General features: G+C 36.0%; 1 protein-coding gene, 1 long non-coding RNA gene and 1 pseudogene across 3 annotated transcripts in view; 1 reads left to right on the forward strand and 2 right to left on the reverse strand.

The window, feature by feature from the left end:
* Nucleotides 1-27581, forward strand: part of CTDSPL2 (CTD small phosphatase like 2) — a 75948-nt gene that overhangs the window by 12482 nt on the left and 35885 nt on the right. For both annotated transcript variants that reach the window (XM_031029156.2, XM_006727452.3), the window contains exon 2: nt 9562-9770. In XM_031029156.2, coding sequence (XP_030885016.1) covers nt 9585-9770 — 186 coding nt within the window. In that variant the 5' untranslated portion in view covers nt 9562-9584. The remainder of the gene's footprint in view (nt 1-9561; nt 9771-27581) is intronic.
* Nucleotides 3796-27581, reverse strand: part of LOC145723495 (uncharacterized) — a 68644-nt gene continuing 44858 nt past the window's right edge. The window contains exons 3-4 of the long non-coding RNA XR_014148606.1: nt 26566-26692; nt 3796-4480 (exon numbers count right to left, since the gene is read on the reverse strand). This is a non-coding gene — a long non-coding RNA (uncharacterized LOC145723495). The remainder of the gene's footprint in view (nt 4481-26565; nt 26693-27581) is intronic.
* LOC102738334 (protein JTB pseudogene) lies at nt 6525-7462 on the reverse strand (annotated as a pseudogene).

The following is a 27581-nucleotide window of genomic DNA, read 5'->3' on the forward strand; positions in this document are numbered from 1 at the left end:
AAATAAAATCTTTAAAAAAAAAATAAAATAAAATAAAAAGAAGGGGCTCCTGGGTGGCTCAGTCGTTGAGCGTCTGCCTTCGGCTCAGGTCATGATCCCAGTGTCCTGGAATCGAGCCCCACGTCGGGCTCCCTGCTCCGCGGGAAACCTGCTTCTCCCTCTCCCACTCCCCCTGCTTGTGCTCCCTCTCTCGCTGTGTCTCTCTCTGTCAAATAAATAAAATCTTAAAAAAAAAAAAAAAGAAAAGGGGTTTTGTTTTCCCATTCCAGAGTCCCCATCTCTCACTCTCTTGGAAACCTTTACCTTATGTTATCATTAGTGGCTCAGAAAAAGGGATTAGATGGAGATCTGTAGATTCCCCCCCTTTTAATTATGGTAAAATATACAGAACATAAAATTCACCTTTTAAACCATTTTTAAATGTACAGTTCAGTGGTACTAACTACATTCATCTTGTGCAGCCATTACCACTATCCATCTCCTGAACTTTTTCTTCTTCCTAATGTGAAACTCCGTATCTATGAAATAATAGCCCTCTTTCCCTTCCTTCCTCCAGGCCCTGGCAACCACTATTCTACTTTATATCTCTATTGAATTTGAGTAGGTACCTCATGTAAGTGAAATCATACATTATTTGTCCTTTTGTGACTGATTTATTTTCCTTAGCATAATGTTATCAAGTTTCATCCATGTTGTAGTATATTGCAGAATTTCCTTCCTCTTTAGGGCTAAATAATATTCCATTGTATATTCATATCAAATTTTGTTTATCCACTTACCTGTTTTTTTTTTTTTAAGATTTTATTTATTTATTTGACAGAGAGAGAGAGCGCACAAGCCAGGGGAGAGAGAGAAGCAGGCTCCCCACCGAGCAGGGAGCCAAATGCGGGACTCGATCCCAAGACCCTGGGATCACGACCCGAGCTGAAGGCAGATACTTGACTGACTGAGTCACCTCAGCACCCCTCCACTTATCTGTTGATAGACACTTTTGCTTCCACCTTTGGCTGTTGTGAATAATGCTGCTGTGAATATGGCTATACAAATATCTGTTTGCTTTCAATTCTTTATAGAGTATATACCTAGAAGTAGAATTGCTAGATCATATGGTAATTCTATGTTTAATTTTTTGAGGAACTACCATAGTGACTGAACCATTTTCCACAGTGACTGAACCATTTTACATTCTTATCAGCAATGCACAGGGGTTCCAGTCTCTCCACATCCTTTTGACACCTCTTATTATCTGTCTTTTTGATTATAGCCATCCTAGTGGGTGTGAAGAGGTATCTCATTGTGGTTTGGTTTGCATTTCCCTAATGATTAGTGATGTTGAGCATTTTTTGATGTGCTTATTTGTACATCTTCTTTGGACAAATACCTGTTCAAGTCTTTTACCCATTTTTGAACGAGGTTATTTGATTTGTTGTTGTTGTAGTTTTTCAAAAATATTCTGGATACTAAGCCTTATAAGATATATGATTTGCATATATCTTATTCACTATTGATAGTGTCCTTTGATGCACAAAAGTTTTCACTGTTGATAGTGTCCTTTGATGCACAAAAGTTTTTAACTTTGACGTAGTCCAATTTATCTTTTTTTCCTTTTGTTGCCTATGCTTTGGTGTCATATCCAAGAAATCATTGCCAAACTCAGGGTCATGCAGTTGTCCCCTGTTTTCTTCTAAGAGTTTTATAGTTTTAGCTCTTAAGGTCTTTGATCCATTTTGAGTTAATTTTTATATATAATGTAAGATAAGGATCCAGTTTCATTTTTTTGCATTTGGATACTCAGTTTTCCCAGCACTAGAGATCGATAGTTTTACTATCAATAGGCTTGGTGTAGAAATATGGAATATAGTTTTCCACATGTTGGTATAATGGTTTAGATTCTAGATTTTTTTTTTTCAAGATTTATTTATTTTAGACAGAGCAGGGGAAGGGTAGATGCAGGGTAGAGAAGGAGACAGAGAAGGAGAGAGAATCTCAAGGAGACTCCCCACCGAACATGGAACCTGATTTGGGGCCAGATCCCAGGACCCTGAGATTATGACTTGAGCCAAAACTAAGAATCCGATGCTTAACGAACTGAGCCACCCAGGCACCCCTTGGTTTTTCTATTCAGTTACATTATGGGTAAAAATATGACATAGGAGCTCCCCTGGAACTGTAATCCCCATTTGTAACACTATTTCTATGAGAAGTTTTATTTTGAGCTCCTAACTGCCAGTTTGTAAACACAGCTGTTTATAAGTTAACCCTATTTTAAGGCTTTGTATAGAAGGGTTCAGCAGGAAAATCACTTGTGAATGACTGTGTATTTAGAAAAGAGCAGTAAAAACAAACTTTAGAGGCTGATGGGAAATTAAAATTATTGGTACCTTTTTAATTAATTTCTTATTGGTGATAAATACACCATTTTTACATTGTCGGTTATTTTTATTGAAATGACTTGGAAATTATTACCTAAACAGTTCTGCCATTTTTTCCACCTCATTTTCCTCCGTCCTAAGATGGAAATAATGGATGCTACTTTATGTTGTTGAAAGATTAAGTGAAATAATATATTAGAAAGCACTTAGGACAGTGCCTTGCACCTAGTAGTTAATAAAGGACAGCTGTTGGTTAATATGTCACTTTAATTTTTTCCATGTTCAGGTAAATGTAGGTACTTTATTTTTGAAAAGGGTAAGTTAAGGGTTGGTTTTCTGGAGTGGACAGGAAACTTAATAGAAAACCAACACAATACATCTTACAGTGCTTTGGTAGTGTGCTTGTTTGGATTATGTTTCAGTATTCAGGTAAGCATGGACATTTGAGCCTTTATTTTAGGATTTTAGTAATTTGCAAGAAATGCCAAGAGATTAAATTAGCAAATATTTATTGAGATCCTGGGATATACAAAGTATTTTTGAAGTGTTAAATATAGTTCCACTATTTTGAGGAGTTGGGGCAAATAATGCAAATATCTTCCTCTAAATTAAGCCATAGTTGGCAAACTAAAAAAAATATTTGTTTTTAAGTATTAAAATGAAAAAAATTTTCAAGCTTTGGGTTTAAAACAAGGAAAATTATGCTTAACCAAGTTCCTGGAGTTAAATTCTTCTTAGAAATTTTTTCTTTATTTTATTTATTTGTTTTTTAAGTAGGCTCTGGGCCCAGTATGGAGCCCAGTGCGGGGCTTGAACTCATGACCCTGAAATCAAGACCTGAGCTGAGATCAAGAGTCGGATGCATAACTGACTGAGCCACCTGGGTGCCCCTAGAAATTCTTCTTTATTAAATAAGGGAATTAATGGTGTATTGCAGGTTTTATTCAGTTCACTTTAAAAGTTTTTTTGGTTAGAACTCATTTAACATTTTGAAATATTTGCATTGGGAAGTAGTGAACTTCATGTCTCCTTAAGCATTTGAGCACATTCTAGGTTACCTTTATTATTATTATTTTTTTAAAGATTTCATTTATTTGACAGAGAGACACAGTGAGAGAGGGAGCACAAGCAGGGGGAGTGGGAGAGGGAGAAGCAGGCTTCCCGCAGAGCCAGGGAGCCCAGTGCGGGGCTCGATCCCAGGACCCTGGGATCATGACCTGAGCTGAAGGCAGATGCTTAACCACTAAGCCACCCAGGTGCCCATAGGTTACCTTTAGACAGGAAGACTACCTGAAAGATTACTGCTTTGGTTGGGGAAGTTGAACTAAAGTCTTTTTCAACTTTAGTATTTTGATCCTTAGGAAAAAAAATGAGGAAAGGGTATACATAAGTATTTAATGAAATGGGAACTAGAGGTAGTGTATAAATATAATTAAAACATTTAATTTAACCAGTCATTATGACAATTTAATGTCATTTTTTACTTTCAATTAACAAACATTTTAAAAATTAAAAAGAAATTCTGATATGCAAGATTCAGTATGTGGATAGCTGGGGCCCTCCTTATTCTCTGCTGTGCATGTGTATTGCCTTAGCCAGGAATGTGAATGTCCCAACACCCCTGCAACTTCAGGCTATTAGAGCTGTTGGCCCTCCTAGTTTGCCTGCCATAGAAATTATTACTTATACCAAAATTGTCACTTATACCGATGACCACTCAGTGTAGTCATTGCCCGACTGCTTTAAATCATGTGAGTCTCTTTTTATTGTGACCTCAAATTTGGCAGTCCTCTCAGCCTGACAAACCATCTGAACTTGCAGGTGGAGGATACAGGAGTAGAGCAGCCCCAGACTGACACAGACTCCTAATGCTCTTACCCAAAGTTGAGCAGTTTTATAAGCATTCTCAGATTGTTATATGCCTTTGGTTGATTTCTAGAGTACTGAAATGGTGGTTTTTGTTATTTTGTCCAACTGAATGGTTGCTTTTTGGGGAGGTTTATTGACCATAGTCTGAATTCCAGGGATTTTATTTTAACTTCCTCTGTATCTCTGTCTTCTTCTTCCATACTGTATCTAGGTTCCTGAGGACCCAGTAGATGACAGACCTGGAATTAGAAAACTAAATATTAGATTTATCTCCTCTAACAGTCTCACAATAGCAATGCCAGTGCTGTTATCATACATATGATTATTGAAGCCATATATACACTTTTTGCTGTGTTCTTCCTATTCAGTCCTCACCTTTAAATAGTTAAATATATTTACATTGTCAGAGAATATACATACTATACGCTCTCCCTTTCAACCTTCATTTTATTTTTGCTGTATGAGTAACTACATGTTGTATGTTTGATACTCACCATTTGTTCTTATGCAGTATCTATAGTCAGTTTGGTTTTCTCATGTGCTCTGTTTGATTTTTTGGCAAGAGCTCCAAAGGCACAGTATTCCTAGAGTTTTTGCTCATTGATAATAGTTTGTGGCCATTATTCCTGTTATCTTTGTTGGATATAAAATCCTGTTCTTTTCTTTTATTCTCTTTTATTTTCTTCTATTTTAAATATGTTACTCCATTTTTTGTCTGGCATGAAGTGTTGTGATTGAAAAATTTAGAGTAGTCTAATGTTTTTTCCATTATAAAGGCACTTAGTGCATGCCTACATCAAGGTTCTGCAAACTGCTGCAGATGGGCTGACTGCCTGTGTTTGTAAACACAGTTTTAGTGTACGCAGCAGCCATGTTCATTCACTTACATACTGTTTTTGGATGCTTTTGCTATACAGTGCCATAGACACTATTGAAACCAATGAGCATAGTCTAGACACTGATATTTGAATTTCATTTAACTTTCACCCTGTGGTCTGCAAGCCTAAAATATTTACCGTGTTTTATAAGAAAAAGTTTGCCTACATCTGGCTTAGATGCTCAAAGGATTTTTCCCTCTTTAAAGTTCAGTAAAGTTCTAGTAATTCATACCAGACTGTTTCGTCACATTTGCTATTCTCAGGTCTGTTTCTTTCAGTACAGTGGTTTCAAACTTTTTCTATTTCTGGAAAGTTCTCTTGTTTTTGAGTATCTGATCTATTTTCAATATTTACCAGTTTCTCTTGAATCTTTTTTTTAAGTAATCTCTTCACCCAACATGGGGCTTGAACTCAAAACCCTGAGATCAAAAGTTGCATGCTCCACTAACTGAGCCAGCCAGGCACCCCTTGAATCTTCTATAATGTGCGAAAATATTCCTTCTTTGTTCTGTTCATTTAATTTTTTGTTCCTTCTTTTTTGTCTATTTCTGAAACGATTTTTTTTTTTTTAAATTTTTTCTGTGTTCTTTCAATTCGTTTCCCTCTCTTCAAATCCTGGTTAAATCTATGTTATAGATTCTGCTGTTGTTGAGTGGAATGTTCCATATGCGTCTCTTAGGTGGAGAGAATTGTTCATGTCTTTGATTTCCTTATTGATCTTTTGGTCTAGATGTTCTATTCATTATTGAAAATGGGATATTGAAATATCCAGTTATTATTGTCAAACTATTTTTCACTTTTGTTTGACAGTTTTTACTTCATATATTTTGAGACTCTGGTGTGAGGTGTGTATATGTTTATAATTTCCCTCTGAATGTTGCTTATTACATCCCACACGTTTTGATGTGCTGCTGTGTTTTTGTTATTTTTAGTCCAAAATATTTTGTATTTCCGTTGTGGTTTTGTTTTGTTTTCTCTTTTTTTTCTTTCTTTCTTTTTGACTCATGGTTTATTTATAAATATATTTTAAAACTTTCAAATATTTGGTACTCTTTAAGATTTTTTTTTAATTTATAATTGTGGTCAGAGAACATACTTTGTAAGATTTTAGTCTTTAAGTTATTTAGATGTTTTACATCTCTGCATATGGTCTGTCTTGGTAAGTATTCCATGAGAAATTGAAAAGTATATGTTTTCTTCCATCTCTTGTGTGAGTAGTCTGTTTTCAAAGTTCATGAGGGCTTGACTGCTCCAGCCTTTATATAGACCTTTTTTTTTTAATCCATCTGCAATTTTTTTTTTATTTTTTTATTTTTGGGCATTAGGTTTGAGGGGAAACAGATTTTGGTTGAGAAATAAACTTCTTTGCTGAAATTACATCCTGAAAGTTTTAAATAAGTAGAAGAAGGGGAAGATAGGTAGTTGGTAAACTGGAGCATAAAGTTGCTATCCTGTTTCTGCCACTATGACTTCCTGTGGTAAACCAAATTATTAACAGGGAAGGGAACTATTCTATATTTTGCTTGTTAATGATCTAAATGAGATGGAGGAGGAAATGCCACTACAAGTTCCCAAGAACTAGGGGCACAAATCCATTCATTCTACTGTCTCTGTCTGAGGTACAATCCCTAAGACCACTATCAAAGAGTAGAAGGTAGCTATATAGAGTTGATTTGCTCCTGGACTTTTTCCAGAGCTTTTCTGTCCCACTGTCGCTGATGAACAAGGCAAGCAAGACCAAGGCCACACCCACAACGGCCCCTTCAGATTTCCAGAATAAGTGTTGTTCCATCAGAGCTGAGCGGCGGCTTTTGAATTCATTCCCCTTAGATGAGCTGCGTGTGATTTTCTCCACATACCCTGTGGAACCACACTTGGGTGGTTTTAGCCTGGAAATTAGAACACGGAGCGCATTCTTCTGCCACCACAAACTCTTCACCAGCCAGCACGGTGCTCACTGACAGCTTCTCTGCCCGCACAAGGGCCTCTGCTTGGCAGAGCTTTAAGGTGAGAGCGCAGAGCAACCAGCAGAAGTGGCTGCCCTGGGAGGCTGCACCCGTAGGCATGGAGTGCTCAGTGTCACACCTCTCCGGACTGAGGCCCTGCTTGACTGGCCTCGTGCCTTTGTAGCCCTCTGGGAGTTTCCAGATCAGGGCTGTGAAATGTTGAATTGCCTATCAGGGCAAAGGCTTTACTGGCACATCCCCATGGCCATGGCGAGAAAAGCCAACACGCATTTGTTGGGTTGAGCTATGAGCTCACTTGTTCGCACTCTCGTGGCCCTCGGTAAAGGCGTACGCTCTGGTACCGCATCACCTCTGGGGCTGTCCCTGTCATGGCCATTTTGCCTCCCGGAGCCCTTTTAGACCTGTCAAGTACACCTTTTATAATTCACTATTGGAATGGAGAAAAACCTACTTTTCAGCTCCTTCTTTGAATGCTCTTGTCTTTCTTTCCAGTAAATGCCCACTGATTATTTTTGAGTTTAAAGGACCTTTCTCCTAAGCTTTCCCAGAACGGTCTTCACTCTTTTCATGCGGAGAGATCTAGCATTTTATATATACACTATGATATGTATACTTACCTGCCAGACTTTTTGATTCTCATGGGCAGAGGTTATAGTTTTCATCCTTAATATTCTAGTAGCAGGTGACCATAGGTATTTAAATTTTAATCAACCAAACTTCGGAAGACTGGACTTACCTATGTGCCTTTAGTCTTTTAAGACCTACTTTACATCAGTGTATTATTTCATAAGGTTTTATAATTTCCATTTAATGATTCTGGGCTTAAGATAGATTAATTCTTGGGTATTTTTGATAAAACTTAAAAAAATTACTGAAATTGATTAAAAATAGTTTTGAGAAATTCCCCCTTGCATTTTTCTATATGGGAATTTTCCTTTTCTAAGGTGTGCTGTGCTCAATAACTAAGGAATTAAGACAACATTTATGCACTCTAAGTAGGGTTTTAAAGTAAATAATACAGGCCTTGAATGGTAAATCACTTTAGAAGTTACATGGACTCTTTAGGAGAAAAGGCAGTATTTTTTATTTTGGGATGGCAGTGTAAACTGAGCACCATTTGCTGCTAGGAAAAAAATAGTTGTTTGTAAAGATATTTAGGGACTCCTCTAGTGAATCATTAGAGTTTGGGGTTTTTTGTTGGAGTAGATTATATATATATATATATATATATATATATATATATATATATATATATATATATATATATATAACTTTCTAAAAGTTTTTAACTTTTTTTCTGTGACTGTTAGGTTGAATTAGTAAAGACACAATGTCTTAAGCTTCTTAATTGGTTGGTGAAGACCCTATCCTTTGCCAGGAATTTCTGCATCTTTAGGAGTTTAGAATGCTTAAATGGAGTTAGACTTTTCTGTGAATGCATTCACTGTTGTGAGTAGTAGTGTTGTTCTCTGTACTTCATAGCCTTTTCTAATTCCTTTTTCATTGTGAGACTCAGGATGGTAAGATGAATGTATTCTTTATACAGGTGAAAAAACAAGTGACTATAGTTTAGCTATGATTGAATTCACATTTCTTAATTCTTAGTTTGGTAATTTTTATATTCTACTTCAGATTCTAATTTAGGGTATGTACTTAACCATTTCTGTGTCTTGGTACAGTTTTGCCAGCCATTAATTTTCTCATCCATAAAGTGAGAGAATTCCAAGTAGATTACCTCATATTTTCTTTCTAATGGGAATTCAGCTTTTAAAGTATCATTATGTGTAGTAGGATCAAATTATCTTATAAATTGAATGATCCAGCTGCGCTTCTTACACTTGTATGATTGTTGATCATTAGAATCATGCTCATGTAATTAATTCGTTCACTGAGGGTTTTTCCACTACATTGTGGAAAAAACCTTCCATATGTTGTTTACTATTTACTAGGTGCTCAGCCTAGCCCAGTGCCTTGAATGTGGTTAAGTGCTCAATAAATACTTGCTGAATGAATGATTTAATGAATGATAATGGTCAGCATGGGTGGAGGCAGCATAGTGCTATGAAAAGAGTGTGCACACTCTTTTTGGTGTTACTCTTTTTTTTGGAGAGGGAGAAAGAGAATCTTAAGCAGGCTCCATACCCAGCACTGGAGCCTGACACGGGGCTTGATCTCACAACCCTGAGATCATGACCTGAGCCAAAATCAAGAGTTGGACGCTTACCTTTTAAGACTGAGTCACCCAGGCACCCTGGTGTTACTCATATTTTTGTTAGATCATAGGGTGTAATGTTTTAGAAGTTGGTGGGAAGGTTACTTGGGATAATGTGTAAAAAAGCAACCTTTCACTTAAAATGTTGGTTTCTTATTGTAATCCCTTAGAGACTTGGACCAAGAGATTTTTCTTATATAAGCTGGACACATTTTGGTATGCTAGGTTTAATTGTAATAACCCTTGTTATTTTTCTCTTATAGTTTTATATGTGGCACTCATAAAGATGAGGCTGAGAACACGGAAAGCTTCTCAGCAATCAAATCAAATCCAAACACAACGTACTGCTAGAGCAAAGAGGAAATATTCAGAGGTTGATGATAGCCTGCCTTCAGGGGGAGAAAAAACACCGAAAAATGAAACCGGCTTGTTGTCTTCAATTAAAAAATTCATTAAAGGAAGCACACCCAAGGTAATGGTTTTACTACTTGTACTTACATCATTAAAATTAAAATTTAGGTGGTTTTCTTTAAGCATGCAAAGATGAGAAATCTAATATTGCTAGTAGATTAAGGGAATGTTTACATTTTTAGGAGTTAATAACATGAAAAATATTTAATGGCCATTCAAGAAAACATTTATTCTACTTAACTGATCCATTTAGCCTCCTTTTTTTTCAGCATAGTATTATGAAAAGTAAAAGAAATTTTTCCTTATTTTATGTGAATTGTCTCTCTCACTTCCATTTTTTTTCATTTCAGAGAAAAGTTAAATTTTCTTGTTAATATTAATACAGTGTCTGATTAGGGAGATGATTTTTCTGTCTGAATTCTAACACTTTATAATGAATGTATTACTTTATTAAAGAGGAAAAAAAAGTTATTAAAGAAAAAATGGACACTGACTAGGAGTTACATGCTCCACATTTGTACTTTGGATCAACTTGATCTGAGGAAACTCATTTACCCCTCTGAACCTCAAGAAGACAGTAAAATGGGACTAATTCTAACTGCTTTATCTGTCTCAGAGTTGTTTTTACATTAGATGGCAAACAGAAGAAGCAGTTTGAGAAATTTTAACGTACTCTATAAATAGTGTTACTGTCATTCATTCATTGTATGTAATGTAGACATTAAGGAAAAATACAAGATTTTGGTTCAAAAAAAGAAATTTGATAGATAGGTTTTACCTGTGTCTTCTGACTTCTGTTCATATTCTTTTGATCTGGGCATTCTTCTGTTAATGTGGCACCATTGCATAACATATGATGATTTTTTCTTCTTCAGTAGTAAGATCTATCTTTGTTGGTTAGCAGATTTTTGCCCATGTCAACTACACATTCAGGGTTTTCCTATGGAAATTTCTGTCAAGTTTCTATTTTCTTTAAACCAAAATCTTGCATTTTTCATTATGGCTGCTTAAAGATGTTAAATAAGATAGGGCTACTAAAAACCTGTTTGCACACTAACGTCTTTTTCAGTAATTTTGGGGGGCAAGAGTTTTCCTGCAGCTTCAGATTCATTTAATTGTACTGTTAATCATCCAGATTTTTTTTTATTGTATTCTATAAGGTTATTATGAAAATTAGTATTGGAATGTCTTGCTAAAATCAAGGTATACTGTTTCCCCCCCCCCCCCGCCCCCAGTTTACTAACCCTGAGCTTATACTGGCTTCTAATTGTTATTTCTTATCTCATTGTCATTAAATCATCTCTTTGATAATATATTCTAAAGTTTTATTGAGAAGCTATACAATGCTTGCTTATGTTCAGTATCTTAAGTACAGTGTTGTCTTTTTCAAAATGTGGGTAGGGGTTGGCAGGTAATGTTTATTGAGTATATTTATTAGGTGCTTTATATCTTGTATCTCCTTAATTCATATATCTATCTTTTGATAGTTTAGAGAAGAGAAAAATTTAGGCTTAGTGAATTTCAGTAACTTGAACATGTCATTAACAACAGTAATTGTAATAAATGTCCAGGATAAAAACGAACAATAAAGAACAAATGCAACAGTAATTACTATCAGTTACTGAGCTATTAGTATATGTCATACACTGTTCTCAGTGCTTTAAGTGTAATAACTTCTTTAAGCTGTATGAACCATATGAAGTAGGTTCTATCATCTCTATATTACAGATAAGGAAACTAAGGCACAGGAAGGTTAAATAACTTTTGCAGGGTTACTTAGCTTTAAGTGGCAACACTGGAATTGAAACCCAAATTCCCTGGCTTCAGGGCCTACACTTCTAACCCACTATGCACTATTGCCTCTACAATAAAGACGATGCTGAGATTTAAACCCAGGTTACATTTGACTCTGATACCTGTGCTCTTTCTCTTATACCATTTTGTCTCAAAGTAGCTAGATAATGTCTTAGGAGCATCACCTATCTTGTGTAAGGATTGAAAATTCTTCTTGATGAAAGCAAATAAGAATTGAATCTTTTATACTACCTTCCCACTTTGTCATTTTATTTATATTCTATCATCGTTTCAGAGCTTCCTGAAGCTTATTCTTTTTATAGGAAGTTTTTCCCCCTAGTACTTTTTGCATATATCTTCATCTCCTTTAGTCTGACTAGATGATAAACTACATTTCTTATCTCTACAAGTGTCCTTTTAAAAACCAAGTCAGTTAGATAACTTCCTGTGCTGCCTTTTTTCTTTCTTTGGTACCGTTCCTTTTTGTCTGCTTTTGGACTTTTAAAGTTATGTGGCTAGAATTGAACTTTTTAGACAAACCTTCTTGCTTTCTCTTTTGAGCTGTAATCCTTTCTAAGGTATCTGACATTGCTTTCATGCCTGTTTCAGGAGTCTGACTTTCTGAAACTTGCTCTCCTCGTATCCCCCTACTTTTTTGCTCTTCTGTTACTATTATGATTTCTAGGATCAGTGGCTGTTGGTGCTTTCCATTTTACCATTACTGACCCATTTTTATATTTTTATATTGCTAACAAGTTTTAATCTGTATTCTGGTCTTAATTTTGTATAAATTAGCCATGAGAGTATTTAGGTAAACCAAACATAAGTTGTTAATTTATGAACATAAGTATGTGTATTAGTTTGCTAGGGCTGCCTTCTTGCTGTGTCCTCCCATAGTTGCCCCTCAGTCCTTTGTGTTGTCTGTTGTAATCTCTTCTTGTAAGGACACCACTCATAACAGGATTAGGGCCTACCCTAATGACCCCATTTGAACTTAATTACTGCTTAAAAGTCGTATTTCTAAATATGGTTATATTCTGTGGGTTAGGGCTTCAACAAATGACTTTGGGAATTGCGGCGGGGGGGCGGAGAGAGGGGGCACAACACAAATTCAGCGCTTAACGGGGTGAATGAAATTTCTGATCTCTTTCAAATCCAGATTTTATGATTCAAATGTTTACCACTTCTCTGATTTCAGAATTATGAAATTGTCAGCAAGAGCACTCAAGAATTGTTGACATGCAGTCTTTCTGCTTTTAGCATAATGAGATTTCTTTCTTTTTCTTTTTTTTTTTAAGATTTATTTATCTGAGAGAAAGAGAACGAGTGGGAGGGACAGAGGGAGAGGAAGAGAGAAACTCGAGCAGACTCCATGCTGAGCTCGGAGCCTGATGGGGGGCTCAATCTCATGACCCCGAGATCACGACCTGAACGAAACCAAGAGTCAGACACTTAACTGACTATGCCACCCAGGTGCCCTAGCATAATGAGATTTCTAATATATATTTGAAGTGAAAGCCTCACAGCTAAAATGTATTTGCTTTATATCAGAAACCTCCTACACCTTTCCAAATAGGTGGTTACTAGAGTTTTCCCATAACAAAATGATCTTTTCCTCTGTTCTTATCTAAATACTGTTACACTCTTGTTGTTAGGTCATCAATTTGCATATGGTTATAATTCTAATGAAATAATAAAATCCTTACTTATATTTTTTTAAAGTTTATTTGAGAGAGAGAGAATGAGTGAGTGAGCGAGTATGAGCGGGGAGTGGGGGGAGAGGGAGAAGCAGACTCCCCACTGAGTGAGGAGTCGAACGCAGGGCTAAATCCCAGGATGTGAGATCATGACCCAAGCCAAAGGCGGAGGCTTAACCATCTGAGCCACCCAGGTGCTCCCTTACTTATTACATTAAATCAGTGTTTTAAGATCTTTTAAGTATAACCCTTAGAAATATATCTTTTACTATATTCATACATGTGAAACAAAACTCACCCTTAATATATTTCATGTGTCTGATTTTTCTTTTTCTTTTGTTTCTTATTCTCCTTTTAAAGGTGATTTTAGGGGGCGTCTGGGTGGCTCAGTTGGTTAAGCATCTGCCTTCGGCTCAGGTCATGATCCTGGGGTCCTGGGATTGAGCCCCATGTCAGGCTCCCTGCTCAGCAGGAAGTCTGCTTCTCCCTCTCCCACTGTGTGCTCACTCACTCTCTTTCTCTCTCTCAAATAAATAAATCTTTTTAAAAAATAAAGGTGATTTTAATACTTTAAATTAATTTCATGATCCACTGATGTGGATCCCTTGGTTGTATCCCTTGGTTTGAAAAACATGGCTAGATGAAAACTTTGTTGTAACTCTGACCTTTGTACTTACTACCAAGCTTCATGGTTTTATTGGGAATTTTCTTCCTTCCTACCAAAGTTAGTATAAGTCAGTCTCTCTAGATGTGTTCTTTAATGACTAGATTAGTAAGTACCATTTATTATGGCATGAAAAAAATTAGAAGTTCAGATTAGATGGTTATACATACATAATCATAACATATACCAGTTAACCACAATTTCATTATTTTTTCCTGATCTCTAGGTCTTTTATTTCTTTTTCTTTACTTATTGCATTAGTTAGGGCCTCTAGTACCGTGTTCCATAGAAGTGGTGAGAGGAAACACCTCTCGTTTCTGATCTTAGAGGAAAAGAATTTGTTTACAATTAGATATGATGTTAGCTAAATGTTTTCATAGTTATCTATTAATTGTTTGAGGAAGTTCCCTTTTACTCCTAGTTTGCTAAAAATTCTTAACATGTTGAGTTTTGTCAAAGACTTTTCTCCATCTCTTGAAATGTTCTTCAGATTTTCTTTTATTCTTTTAATGTGGAGTAGTGCAGAAATATTTTTTAATGGAAAACCAAACTTGTATTGCTGGATTTGCTTCACTATGTTTTTTTTTTAAGGGATTTTTGCATCTGTGTTCATGAGGGCTTTGGTCCGTAGTTGCCTTGATTTGTCCTATTTTCAGATTTTGGGATCAAGATTATGCTTGGATTGTAAGGCAATTGTTCCCTCTACTTATTTCTGAAAGAACTTCTATTGGCTTAGTATTATTTTATCCTTAATAAGTAGTAGAAGTCTTTGTGAGATAGCTTTTATTATAAATTTGATTTCTGTAATACATATGAGGCTGTTTAGCTTTTCTGTTTCTTATTTCAGTTTTGGTCATATGTGTTTTTCAAGGAATTGGTCCATTCATCCAAGTTGTTGAAAGTTGGTGTGAAGTTTTGTGATATTTACATAAATATCAATGTCTGATGGATCTATAATGATGTATCCCTTTTCATTCTGGATATGGATAATTTATTTATCTTTGTTTTGATCTGTCTTGCTAGAGCTTTGTCAGTTTCATTACTCTTTTGAAGAACCAACATCTATCTTTGTTAATTTTCTCTTTCCATTTTCTATTTAATTGATTTCTTCTACTTGTTATTTTTAATGTTTTCTTACACTGTTGGTTTGATTTATTTTTACTTTTTTAGTTTCTGGAAGTGGGAGCTTAGATCAGGGATCAGTAAACTTTTTCTTTAACTGTTTCAGATAAGAAATATTTTAGGCTTTGTGGACTGTATTGTGTTATAGCTACTACTCAGCTCTCCAGATAATACATAAATGAATGAGCATAACTTTGGACCCTGATTTGAATTTCATATAATTTTCATATGTCATCAAATAACGTTGTTCTTTTGATCCTACTCCCTTCCCCCTCCATCCCCATTTACAAATATAAAAAACCATTCCTAGAGCTCCTGCCTGGCTCAGTCAGTAGAGCATGTGACTCTTGGTCCTGGGGTCATGAGTTCAAGCCCTGTGTTGGGTGTAGAACTTACTTAAAAAAAGTAAAATCTTTAAAAACAGAACAAAAAAACCCATTCCTAGCTTGCTGGACATACAAAAACAGTTTGCTGGAGTTGGCTTCTTGGATTGTAGTTTGCCAGCCCCTTGCTTAGATCATGGATATTACACCTTCCCCTCCCCCAGTATAAGTTTTAAAGGTGTGAATTTCAAAGTACTATTTTCCCACACATTCTGATTATATATTTTTTAAGTTTTTATTTTAATTTCAGTTAGTTAATATACAGTGTTACATTAGTTTCAGGTGTACAATACAGTGATTCAGCAATTCCATATATACATCACCTGGTGCTCATCTGATTATATTTTTATTACCTTTTTTGTGGGTATGTGTTATTTATTCTCTGACTCATGGATTATTTAGAAATGTGTTATTTAATTTCCAGATATTTGGGTATTTTTTAGATATCTTTTAATTGTTGATTTATAATTTAATATCATTGGTCTAGGAATATATTCTGTATGATTTCATTTCTTTGGTATTTTTTGATATTTTCTAGCATATAGTCTATTGTTGAGTGTCCCATGTGTATTTGAAGAAATGTGCATATTCTAGAATTATTTAGTGCAGTATCCTGTAACTATTAAATAGATCAAGTTGGTGATAATATTTCATTCTTCTATATCTTAAACTTGTTTTATCAGTTACTAAGAGAGGGAAGTTAAAATCTCCAACTATTATTGTGACTTTGTCTTTCAGTTCTGCCAGTTTTTTTCTTTACATATTTTGAAGTTCTCTTGTTAGGTGTATACACATTTGTGATGAATATAAATTGTTCTTGTTACCGCTGTGAAATGTCTCTCATTATCTCTAATATTTGCTTTGAAGTTTACTTTGCCTAATATTAATATAGCTACATAACTTTCCTAGCATTTTCATGATTATAGTTCTTTCCCTCCCATGTATAAATATACCCTGTGTATTTATATTTAAATTGACATGTTTAGTTTAGCTGGGTTTTTCTTATCCTGCCTTCATTTTGGCAAACTAGTTATCTTTTAGAATTTCATTCTGTCTCCTATATTGACTTTAAAAATTAACTTTTTGAGTTATAATTATATACAACAAAACACACCTATTTAAAGTATATATTGTGGGCGCCTGGGTGGCTCAGTTGGTTAAGCGACTGCCTTCGGCTCAGGTCATGATCCTGGAGTCCCTGGATCGAGTCCCGCATCGGGCTCCCTGCTCAGCAGGGAGCCTGCTTTTGCCTCTGACCCTCCCCCCTCTCATGTGCTCTCTCTCTCTCATTCTCTCTGTCTCAAATAAATAAATAAATAAATAAATAAATCTTAAAAAAAATAAATAAAGTATATATTGTCACGAACTTTAACATATTTATACACTCATGCCCGAAAAGTACCCTTACAGTCTTTGCAGACAATTTCACAGCATCACCCTAGACAACCATTAATCTACTGTTGTTGTAGATCACATAAATGTTTCTAGAGTCTCATATGATTGTACTCATACAGCATTTCTTGCATCTTTCACTCAGTATAAAGCTTTTGAACTCACTTTTGTTACTGCATGTATTCATTGCTTTATTCACCCCTCCGCCCAGAATTCTATTGTATGAGTATACTGCATAACATAATTTGTTTATCCATTTGGATTGAATATGTTTTTTGGCTATCATGAATAAAGGTGCTATGAATATCTGTGTTGAGTCCATGTGTGGACATATATTTAAGTTAAGGTTGGATAAATAAGATTGGTATTGCTGGGTCATACAATAAATGCATGTTTATTTTTTTGTGGTAGCTTTATTGAGACATATAATTAGCAAACCATAAAACTCACCCATTTAAGGTATAAATTCAGTAGCTTTTAGTGTATGCACAGAGTTTTGCAACTGTTACCACAGTCAGTTTTACACCACTTAAATTATCTTCAGTGGCTGTCATCCATCAACTCTCCCTTCCTCCCTTGCCCTGAGCAACCAATAGTTGACTTTCTGTCTATAGATTTGCCTATTCTGAACATATCATATAAATGGAATTCTACAACATATAGTCTTTTAGGTCTGGCTTCTTTCATTAGCATGTTTTCAATGTGCATTTCTGTTCTAACATATAACATTTCATCATTCCTTCTTAATGTGAAGTAATATTCCATTGCGTGGATATACTCCATGTTATCAGTTGATGGACATTTGGGTTTTTTCCACATTTTGGCTCTTACGAAAATGACTGCTGTGAACATTCACATACAAGGTTTTTTGTGGAAATCTATTTTCATTTATCTTGAGCATATACTGAGGAGAATTACAGGATGATACGATGATTCTGTTTAGCTTTTTAAGGAATTGAAGATTGTTTTCCAAAATGGTTGCACCATATTAAAGTCCCAGCAACAAAAGTTGAGGGTTCCAGTTTCTCCACATCCTCAACAATACTTATTTATTGTCTAAAAGTTTTAGCCATCTTGGTGAGTGTGAAATGGTATCAATATTATTGTGGTTCTGATAATACATTTTCCTAATGACCAGTGACATTGAGCGTCTTTTCATGAGCTTGTTGGTCATTGTAACTTCTTTGGAGAAATGTCTTAAATCCTTTGCCCATTTTTAATTGGGTTTTGGCTTTTTATAATTGAATTCTAAGAGTTCTCTTTTAGGTGCAAGTCCTTTATTTGATGAGTGATTTGTAGATTTTCTCTCCCATTCTTTCAGATCCCCTTGAAGCACAAAAGTTTTAAATTTTGACCAAGTTCAATTTATTTTTGGTTGTTGTTGCTTATATATTTTTGGTGTCATATCCAAGAAGCTATTGTCAGAATCAAGGTTTGATAAAGTTTTAGGCCTAAGTTTTCTCCAGTTTTTTCTTATAAGCTTCTAAGTTTTTTTCTTACAAGTTTTACTGTTGTAGTTCTTCTTTTCAGCTCTTTCATCCATTTTGAATTAATTTTTGTAGGGGCTGTGAGGTAACGGTCCAACTGTATTTTTTTTACATATTAATAATACCTATTGGTCCTAGCACCATTTGTTGAAAGACTGTTTAACTTTTAAGAAACTGCCCAGTTGTTTTCCAGACTGTACCATTTTACATTCCATCCAGCAATTCCAGTTGCCCACATCCCCAGCAATATCTGGTATTTTCAGTCTTTTTAATTCTAGTCTTTCTACAGGGGTGGGGTGGTTACCTCATTGTGTTTTTATTTTGCATTTCCCTGATGATTAATGAGGTTGAATATCCTTTCATGTGCTTATTGACCATATAGGGATTTTCTTTTGTGAACTGACAGTTCAGATTTTTTCCCCATTTGTGGGGGGTGACTTCTTAACTTTTTTCTTGTGATTTCATTAGTAATCCCTCTTAAGCGAGTGATTCTTAAACTTTTTGATCTCAGGCTCCTTTACCTTCTTAACACATTATTGGAAACCCTGAAGAACATTTGTTTATATGGATTATATCTATCAAAATATATCTCATTAGATATTAAAACTGAGGAATTTTGAAAATATTTAATCATAATTACAATTATAAACTCACTGAATGTTAATACAGATAACATTTTAACTATTTCCTAAAAACAAAAAGGAAATTAGCGGGAAGCATGACATTATTTATAATTTTGCAGATGTCTTTAATGATGGCTTCATACATAGTTTGTTATTACTGAAGCATTTAAAGAAAACCATACTCACATGTATTTGTTAAAGGGAGGAGTATTTTAATACTCTTTTTAAATTATTGTGATAGTCTAGTGATACTATACCGAAACTTGACAAATGTAGTTTCTTAGGTTCTTGTTCCAAGATGGAATTTGAAAGTGCTGCAGTGATCTTTTTGTTAGTCTGTCTTGCACCTGGAATGAATGATGTACTGTGTATGATTTTCTAACACTGTGCACTGGTTATTTAGAAGATACTGGTTCATTGAATTATATAAATCTTCGACATGTTGATATATTTAATTATTCAGTACTAAAAATCACATTTGTGAACATCCCCATTAATCTCAATAGAATAGTTTGTATTTATTTATTCATTTATTTATTTATTTGAGAGAGTGTGTGAGCGAGCTGAGCAGGAGAAGGGAGAGGGAGGGGAAAGAATCTCATGGCTGAGTGCAGAGCCCAACGTGGGGTTCGATCTCATGACCCCGAGATTATGACCTGAGCCAAAACCAAGAGTCCGGTGCTCAATCGACTGAACCACCCAGGTGCCCTGCAACAGGATAGTTTTTAAGTACTGGGAAGCTGTCAAGCTCATGGTGCTGGGTCCAGCTTCTTTTTTAAAGATTTTATTTATTTATTTGACAGAGAGAGAGAGCGCCCAAGCAGGGGGAGCGATAGAGGGAGAGGGAGATTCATGTTCCCCACTGAGCAGGGAGCCTGATGCGGGTCTTGATCCCAGAGCCCAGAGATCATGACCTGAGCCCAAGGCAGCCACCCAACCGACTGAGCCACCCAGGTGCTCCTGGGTCCAACTTCTAAAATTACGATTTTTGCTTGAAAGCTCTCACATTTTATTGTTGGCAACAAAAAGTTTTTCTTGAAGTGATAAACTTGCTTTGTTCACTTTTCAGAAAATATCTACTTCAAGTAAAAATAGTTTCCATTGGAAAAGTGATCTAACTCAGCTTATAATACCAGTCACTCAGATGCTTTTTCTTTTTCTTTTCTTTTTCCTTTCCTTCTTTCTTTCTTTTTTTTATTTTTCCTTAGGGAGTGAGGGGCAGAGGGAAAGGGGGAGAGAGAGACGCTTAAGCAGGCTCTGTGCGCAGCACAAGCCCAAGGCGGGGCTCGATCTCATGACCCTGAGATCATGACCTGCAATGAAGAGTTGGATGCTTAATGGACTGAGCCACACAGGTGCTCCAGCTCAGATGCTTTTTCTCAAGACAAATGTGGAAGCACAAGTTTGCAGCAGTAGTGTTTTATTATACTAATCATCCCATCATACAGAATGTTAAGACATATTTAAGGGTTGAGATTTAATTAATTTTACAGCTTCATCAGGAACATTCTTAAGTCATACTGGCTTTTTCCCCCCTGCTAGTGCATGGCAGTAAATAATACAGTGACTATTGGGTGTCATTGCCTTAATTTGTGCTAAGTGACAGTAGTTAGGTGTTTCATTGCTTTTGTATAGTTAGCACAAATATTCAGCACAAGTTATTTCAGGGTAAACTGAGATGCGGAAAAATTATTCACCGCTTGTGTTTGTTACCATTCACAGTAAAGAAGATCTTTGATGATTAGTTGATGCTAGCTAGTATCAGTCAAAACAGAAAGTCGGGGGCGCCTGGGGTGACTCAGTCGTTAAGCGTCTGCCTTCGGCTCGGGTCGTGATCCCAGGGTCCTGGGATCGAGTCCCGCATCGGGCTCCCTGCTCGGCGGGAAGCCTGCTTCTCCCTCTCCCACTCCCCCTGCTTGTGTTCCTGCTCTCGCTATCTCTCTCTCTGTCAAATAAATAAATAAAATCTTAAAAAAAAAAAACAAAACAGAAAGTCGGCCATATCTGTAAGGCAGAAATACAATTCTATGGACCAGATATTAACTCATTTCCTATATTTGCAGATAAGTCTTCAATTCAGTGAGTAATTTTATCTTTGGGAAGTGGAAGAGCCTGTTTCTTTTATTGACTTTATGCAGCAGGCTTCCAGCAATATCTACTATGCAAGAGTTTATAAGTCTTTCAGATATTATGTACACTTTTTCAACCAATGCAATACGATAACTTACTCTTTAAGATAATCTCATTGGCTTTTTTAATTTTTAGTTTGAAAAGCTGTAACGATTTTTGGCTTTTAAAGAACTCATCATGTATACATTTAAATTCCTCTTTTTTAAATGCTGAATGAGTGTTATCAAATGATCGTACAACCAAATTGGCACCATAACTTTATTTGAATATGGTCTATTACATAAAGCCTGAGAAGACAACTTAATAGTATTTATGCAGCCAAAGGGAAAATAGCTTTATCATATTTTCATTTGTAATCTACAGTTTGATTCAGGTTCTTTGGAGTAGTGTTCCCCTTTTTGTGAGTCAGAGAATTTGGGTATGTCAGTTTCTTCCTCAGTGTGATGATTGATGGAACCACATATCGTCTGATCTCCCTTTTTTATTTTTATTTATTTTTAAAGATTTTATTTATTTGTCAGAGAGAGAGCACAAGCAGGGGGAGCAGCGGGCAGAGGGAGAAGCAGGCTCCCCACTGAGCAAGGATCCCGATGTGGGGCTCCATCCCAGGGCCCTGGGATCATGACCTGAGCTGAAGGCAGACACTTAACTGACTGAGCCACCCACGCATCCCTAATCTCCCTTTTTTAATTCAGTGATCCATTCTTAATTAAAGTTATAAATTTTCTTTTATCTAAAATAATTACTAATAGTATTTCAAAATAGCTGTTTAGACATAATTTTAAAAACGAAATTTGATATTATTGCAAAGCAGTATATTAAGAGTACTCATATTTCTACAAATGTATATATTAAAAACTTTAAGACTTCAAAATAATTTACTGGATCATAATGAGGCTACAGAGATTATAGCAAGTATGACTGTTAAAGATAGCTGGTAAGAGCACAGTAGTACTGAACACCAAGAGCTTTTATATTTCCTCATATTTGCCTTAGTGGTGTTCATTCCTTACTGCAGGTTTAGGATCCCATCTGGTATTAATTATTCTATGCCTAAAGAACTTCACTTAGTATTTCTTGTGTAGATCAGCTGGGAATGAATTAAGTTTTCTGTCTCAGAATGACTTTAAAATGAACAATTTAAAAAAAAACTTGATATATTTCTTACCAATTTTCTTACAGTTTTGTATGTATACATACTGAGTCTATAGTCATTACATACCATCTTTTAATCCTCATTTATCTTAGTTTTACAGGATCTGCATATGTTTGGTATGTTTAATGCTTATCCTCAGTCCTCATGTCATTGTCTGCAGTCATTTTTGTTGTCTGAAGCTCATTTTCTAGTAGATGCCACAGGAAGCACTCATGGGAACAGTATTCTTGCACATTGGTAACAGTGCTCTTTAAGGTTGAAAATCCAGTTTTGCTGCATATAAAATAACTTGGCTAGGCTTTTCTCTTCTCGATTATTTTAACTGTTACTCCATTTTCTTCTGATATAAAAAGCATTGGGGTTGAAGTTTGATGATAATGTAATTTTTTTTTTACTTTATGATTTCGCCTTGATCTCCAAAGGATTTCTTTTCTTTAAATTCTATGAAGTTTAAGATATATCCTCTTTATTTTCTGGGTTGATAGTTTTAGTTAGACATATCTTTCAATATAATTTAAAATCTTTTAAAGATTTACTTGAGAGAAAGAGAGAGACACAGAGAGAGAGAGTGAGCAGGAGGAAGAGGGAGAGAGAATCTGAAGTGGACTTCGTGCTGAGCATAGAGCTTGCTTGATGCAGGGCTTAATCTCACAACCGTGAGATCCTGACCTGAGCCAAAACCAAGAGTTGGACACTCAACCGATTGAGCCACCCAGGTGCCCCTAAAATCTTTTCTTTGAGGAAAATTTTCTAATACTCATTCTTTTGCCATGCTTTTGATTTGGTTTCCTTCTTCAGGGACTACTATTTTCTGCTAGATCTTTGTGTATCTTCACTATTTGTAACATTTTGATGTCTTTTAAAATTCCCCCCCCCATTTTATCTCCTGTTTCTTTTAAAAGGTATAATCTATTGTTTACTCAATTTTATGTCCATTCTTGTTCAGTCTTTATTTCTGATACGATTTTTTTGTTATTCCTAATTATTTTGTTCTGTCGTTATGATTTGAATTTTTCTAACTTGTATGTCTCATACCATTTTCTTAATAAGTCTTGTGTTTTGAAATAGGTTATAATTTTGATCTATTCCATATGCATATTTTTCTAACATGCATTCTTTATTTATTTTACTCCTTGTATATTTTATTATAATAATTTTGTGTGGATTTAACATCTATACTTGTTGCTCAGTTTTGTATGAGATTAGTTTTTCTGAATATTTAGAAGGTTGTGTGGTTTAGGGTATCTTTTCTAACTCTTTTTGTTGTTTTTGTGTAATGTTAAAAAAATACAGTGATTGCTTTTTGAGTTTTCCTGTCTCTTTATTACTACTCGATGTTTATCTGAAACTTCACTTTACTTTCCTTCTTTTTTTTTCCTTTTGTGTTTTTAAGTAGGCTCCACGTCCAGTGTGGAGTCCAGTGCGGGGCTTGAATTCACCACCTTGAGGTCAAGACTGAACCAAGATCAAGAGTCAGACGCTTAACCAACTGAGCTACCCAGGCGCCCTCTTTTCTTCTTTTCTTTTGTGCCTTAGTTACTCAGTTTTGATTCCATTCCCAGCAGTTTCCCCTTAGCGTGTAGGCTTATTCTAGAAGAGAGCCATAGTTGGTCATTTCCAAGAGTTCATAGGAGCTGTTATTTCATTCTCACCATGGACCCCTTTGCTGTTAGATTGGACAGCAACTCTCCTGTCATAAAATTGATCTGCCATGCTTTCTATTGAATACCTACCTACCTTTTAGCTATTTCGGGCTTCTCTTGTTCTCAGGTGTATCATACACCTTGTTGATCCCCTTGCTTTCTTCTGTACTACTGCATGTGAGCACTCAGGTGCTGTGGCTGTTGGTTTGTCCTCATCTGCTTGGAATTTAGGGGAAACAGAACCTTGTCTCCTGGTTTTGTTGTGAATTCGCTGTTGGGTTTTTTTTGCCGCATTAGGTCTCTGTGTTTCCCTTGGGATTCAGAGACATAAGAACACTACCTTCCCAAGATTTTCCCCTAAAAGTTTATTTTAGGGACAACTTTGAAAAATATAAATTCCAGAGAAGAAATTGCAGGGTTAATAAATTTATTAAAGCATCCTATACAGTAATGTAGGAATCTTGTTTTTCCTAAGTTCTTTTAAAAATCATGCCATATTCATAAAGTCTCCAAATTATATAGTTGAATGTTCAAGAAAGACTAGGATTGGGTGATGAATTGTCTTTCAGAATTAGAGCATCATTAGACATCTGAATGCATTATTCTGAAGAATAGGATTTTATTGTCAATGACTGCAGAGCTTTAACCTTGATATTAATAGCTTCCTCTTCCTACTTAGAGATGTAAGCTAAAATATTTTACTTTATGTGTGTATTTACATACTTTATGTATTTTTTAAAAGATTTACTTATTTTAGAGCGAGAGTGCGAGCAGGGAGAGGGGCAGAGGAAAAGAGTGATTCCTTGAGCAGACTCCCCTCTGAGCGCGGAGCCTGACACCACGGGGCTCCATCCTAGGACTATGAGATCATGACCTGAGTTGAAATCAGGAGTTGGAGGCTTAAGTGACTGAGCCACCCAGGCGCCCCAAATATTATACGTGTTTTTAAATGACCGCAGTACAGTCTGTTCTGCTACAGTAAATATGTAATTCCACAACATCAATTAGCTTATAGACTCTTGATAAATAGGGGAATAGTGTCAGTATAACATGGGTAGTGCATTGCCTTATACATGACTTTTTCCTAAACTAGACAAGGGGATCCTGAATAAAGGGAGTTGAATTTTTTTTTAAGATTTATTTATTTGAGAGAGAGAGAGCAGAGGAGCACAAGCATGGAGGGAAGGGGAGGGGCAGAGGGAGAGAGAGTCTTTTTTTTTTTTTAAGATTTTATTTATTTATTTGACAGACAGAGACACATAAGCAGGGGGAGTGGGAGAGGGAGAAGCAGGCTTCCCGCTGAGCAGGGAGCTCGATGCGGGGCTCAATCCCAGGACCCTGGGATCATGACCTGAGCCGAAGGCAGACGCTTAATGACTGAGCCACCCAGGTGCTCCGAGAGAGTCTTTTAGGCAGACTCCATGCTGAACAGGCTCAGCTTGGTCTCAACGACCCTGAGATCACAATCTGAGCTAAAACCAAGAGTTGGACATTTAACCCACTGTGCCATCTAGGTGCCCCAGGGAGTTGAATTTTGTATTTCATCAGGAAAGTAAAACACTTAAAATTCAGCTGCTACAGAAACAAAAGCACCCCCTCCCAAACACACACACACAGAGGTTTTAATTAGAAGTGGTAATTAGCAGCGGCAGGGAAGGGGGGTTCCCTCCTAGAGAAGTACACTCTAGCAGGGACTTTCTCATGTGGCAGTCTGCATTTCCTTTTGTGTCCATCTTAGCCCTACTGTCTTAAAGCTCCACTTCTCAGTTCCCATAAGCCCTTGTTTCTCTTTCTCTGTTTTTATTACCTTTTATTAAGCCCTGAGGTAGCATTTCAGCTGCTGTTAGCTGCCTCATTGGGGTGTCCAAGTTATCTCTGGAGGTGTCCCAATCATTGTTTTTGTTAGTGCTATGGTTACAGAGTTAACGGGGCATTGACTGATCTGTCTTGTGTACCTCTCTGTACCCTCCTGGACCAATTATTTTTTCCTTAAGCCTTGTTGTTTTTAGTGTTGCAGAATGCAGGATTTTCAGGAATGTAAGTATTTGTGTTAGAGCAGATGTACTAAGAGACTTCTTCAAGAAGTTGCTGGAGCTTAGTGTTGTTGGCTTTGTGGCATTATTTCTGTTCTTGAAGGACTTTATAAGAGAGTTCTGTTTTCTGGCAATGGAGATCAGTGTTTGGAATATGAGGCTTACTAGTCATTTTAAAATGCAGGGGAATGATAAATAGTAACTGTTTGAAGAATTTTGTTGTGGATCACTGAAGCGTTCTTTTGTGCTGTAATGACATTGTTCTAACAGAGATATCTAAAATTAGAGAAACTACTGAGTAAAAGTAAAATTCTGTATGGTATGATATGGAATGATGTATTTTGATATTATCTTTGTTTTGTTTTGCTCCAAGTAGGGAATTATTGTTTAGGAAAGTTTAGCTTTTTAATAATCTTTAATATCTTTTTTTTTCCTTCCAAGATTTTATTTAAATCCAAGTTAGTTAACATGTAGTGTAGTATTGGTTTCAGGAGTAGAATTGATCCAAATAGGGAATTGTAATTGTGGCCATTTAGAATACCAAGGTTTGTTTTAGAAATAATAAAATGATATTCAACCTTTAGAAAATGTACAGCAGCATCTTATTTGCTCTGGTATAAAAGCATTGGATACAAATATTCAGTACAAATAAAGGAGTTATTCCTGTTGAATAAGAATAGTGATTATACATACAAATTATATTTAATATAGATTTAAAAATCTAATCCTTACCAAAAGATACTAAGTAGTCTCATTAAAACAGCAAGGAATTGGGGCACTGGGCTTCCTCAGTTGGTAGAGCATGCGATTCTTCATCTCGGGGTTGTGAGTTAGGGTCCCACATTGGGTGTAAAGATTACTAAAAAACAAACAAGAAAACCAAGGAATTATATGCCAGTATTACAGTAATGTAAGAAAACCATTCATGTAGTAGATGACTCTAGAAAAATTTTACAAATGAGAAAAATAGATGTACAAATGAAAAATCAGTATACTCCGAGAGTATACTTGGCGTATAGTCTTTTAGTCAATACTGCAAAAACAGTATAAACTGCTGATGTGGATTTGCCCCATATAAAAGGAAATGAATAGAGAGCTTTATTAGGGAGTAGACTCCTTGGTGTTAATTTGGGCATTTAAAGAATTGAGGTTGGCATTGGGGTGTGGCATTAGCAGGCCCTGTTATTTTTGGTAATATGTGATATGCCAGCAAATTCCAGTGGGGTTCTGTCTCTTACTCGGAGTGCTCAAGGAAACAACCACTGTTTTTCAGACAAGTCTTTAAGAATATGGGAAAATTGCTGAAAACTCAGAGAATATTGTACAATTGAGTATTTCAGTAGCACCTTTTATTTTTTTAAATTCTTTTTAAAAAACATTTATTTATTTGAGGGAGAGAGAGAGCACAAGACGGGGGAGGGCCAGAGGGAGAAGCAGACTCCCCACTGAGCAGGGAGCCCGATGTGGGACATGATCCTGGGACTCCAGGATCATGACCTGAGCCAAAGGCAGATGCTTAACCGACTGAGCCACCCAGGCGCCCAGCACAGACAGTTTAATGGACCCTGGGGAAAGGATCTGAATTGTGAGGATGCTGTAGTTATATTTGTGTATTATAAGTGCATTAATAATAAACCTCTTACAACATTGTCAAATTTTTCCTTTGTTTTTAAGCACTGTTGGATATTATGTAATTCTATTTTGTTTCTCCTGGATGTGAAAAACGGAAAATATATTACACATATTGT

This window comes from Leptonychotes weddellii, chromosome 9, assembly GCF_054177405.1.
Source record: "Leptonychotes weddellii isolate Sample4059 chromosome 9, ASM5417740v2, whole genome shotgun sequence".
NCBI classification, from domain to species: Eukaryota; Metazoa; Chordata; class Mammalia; order Carnivora; family Phocidae; genus Leptonychotes; species Leptonychotes weddellii.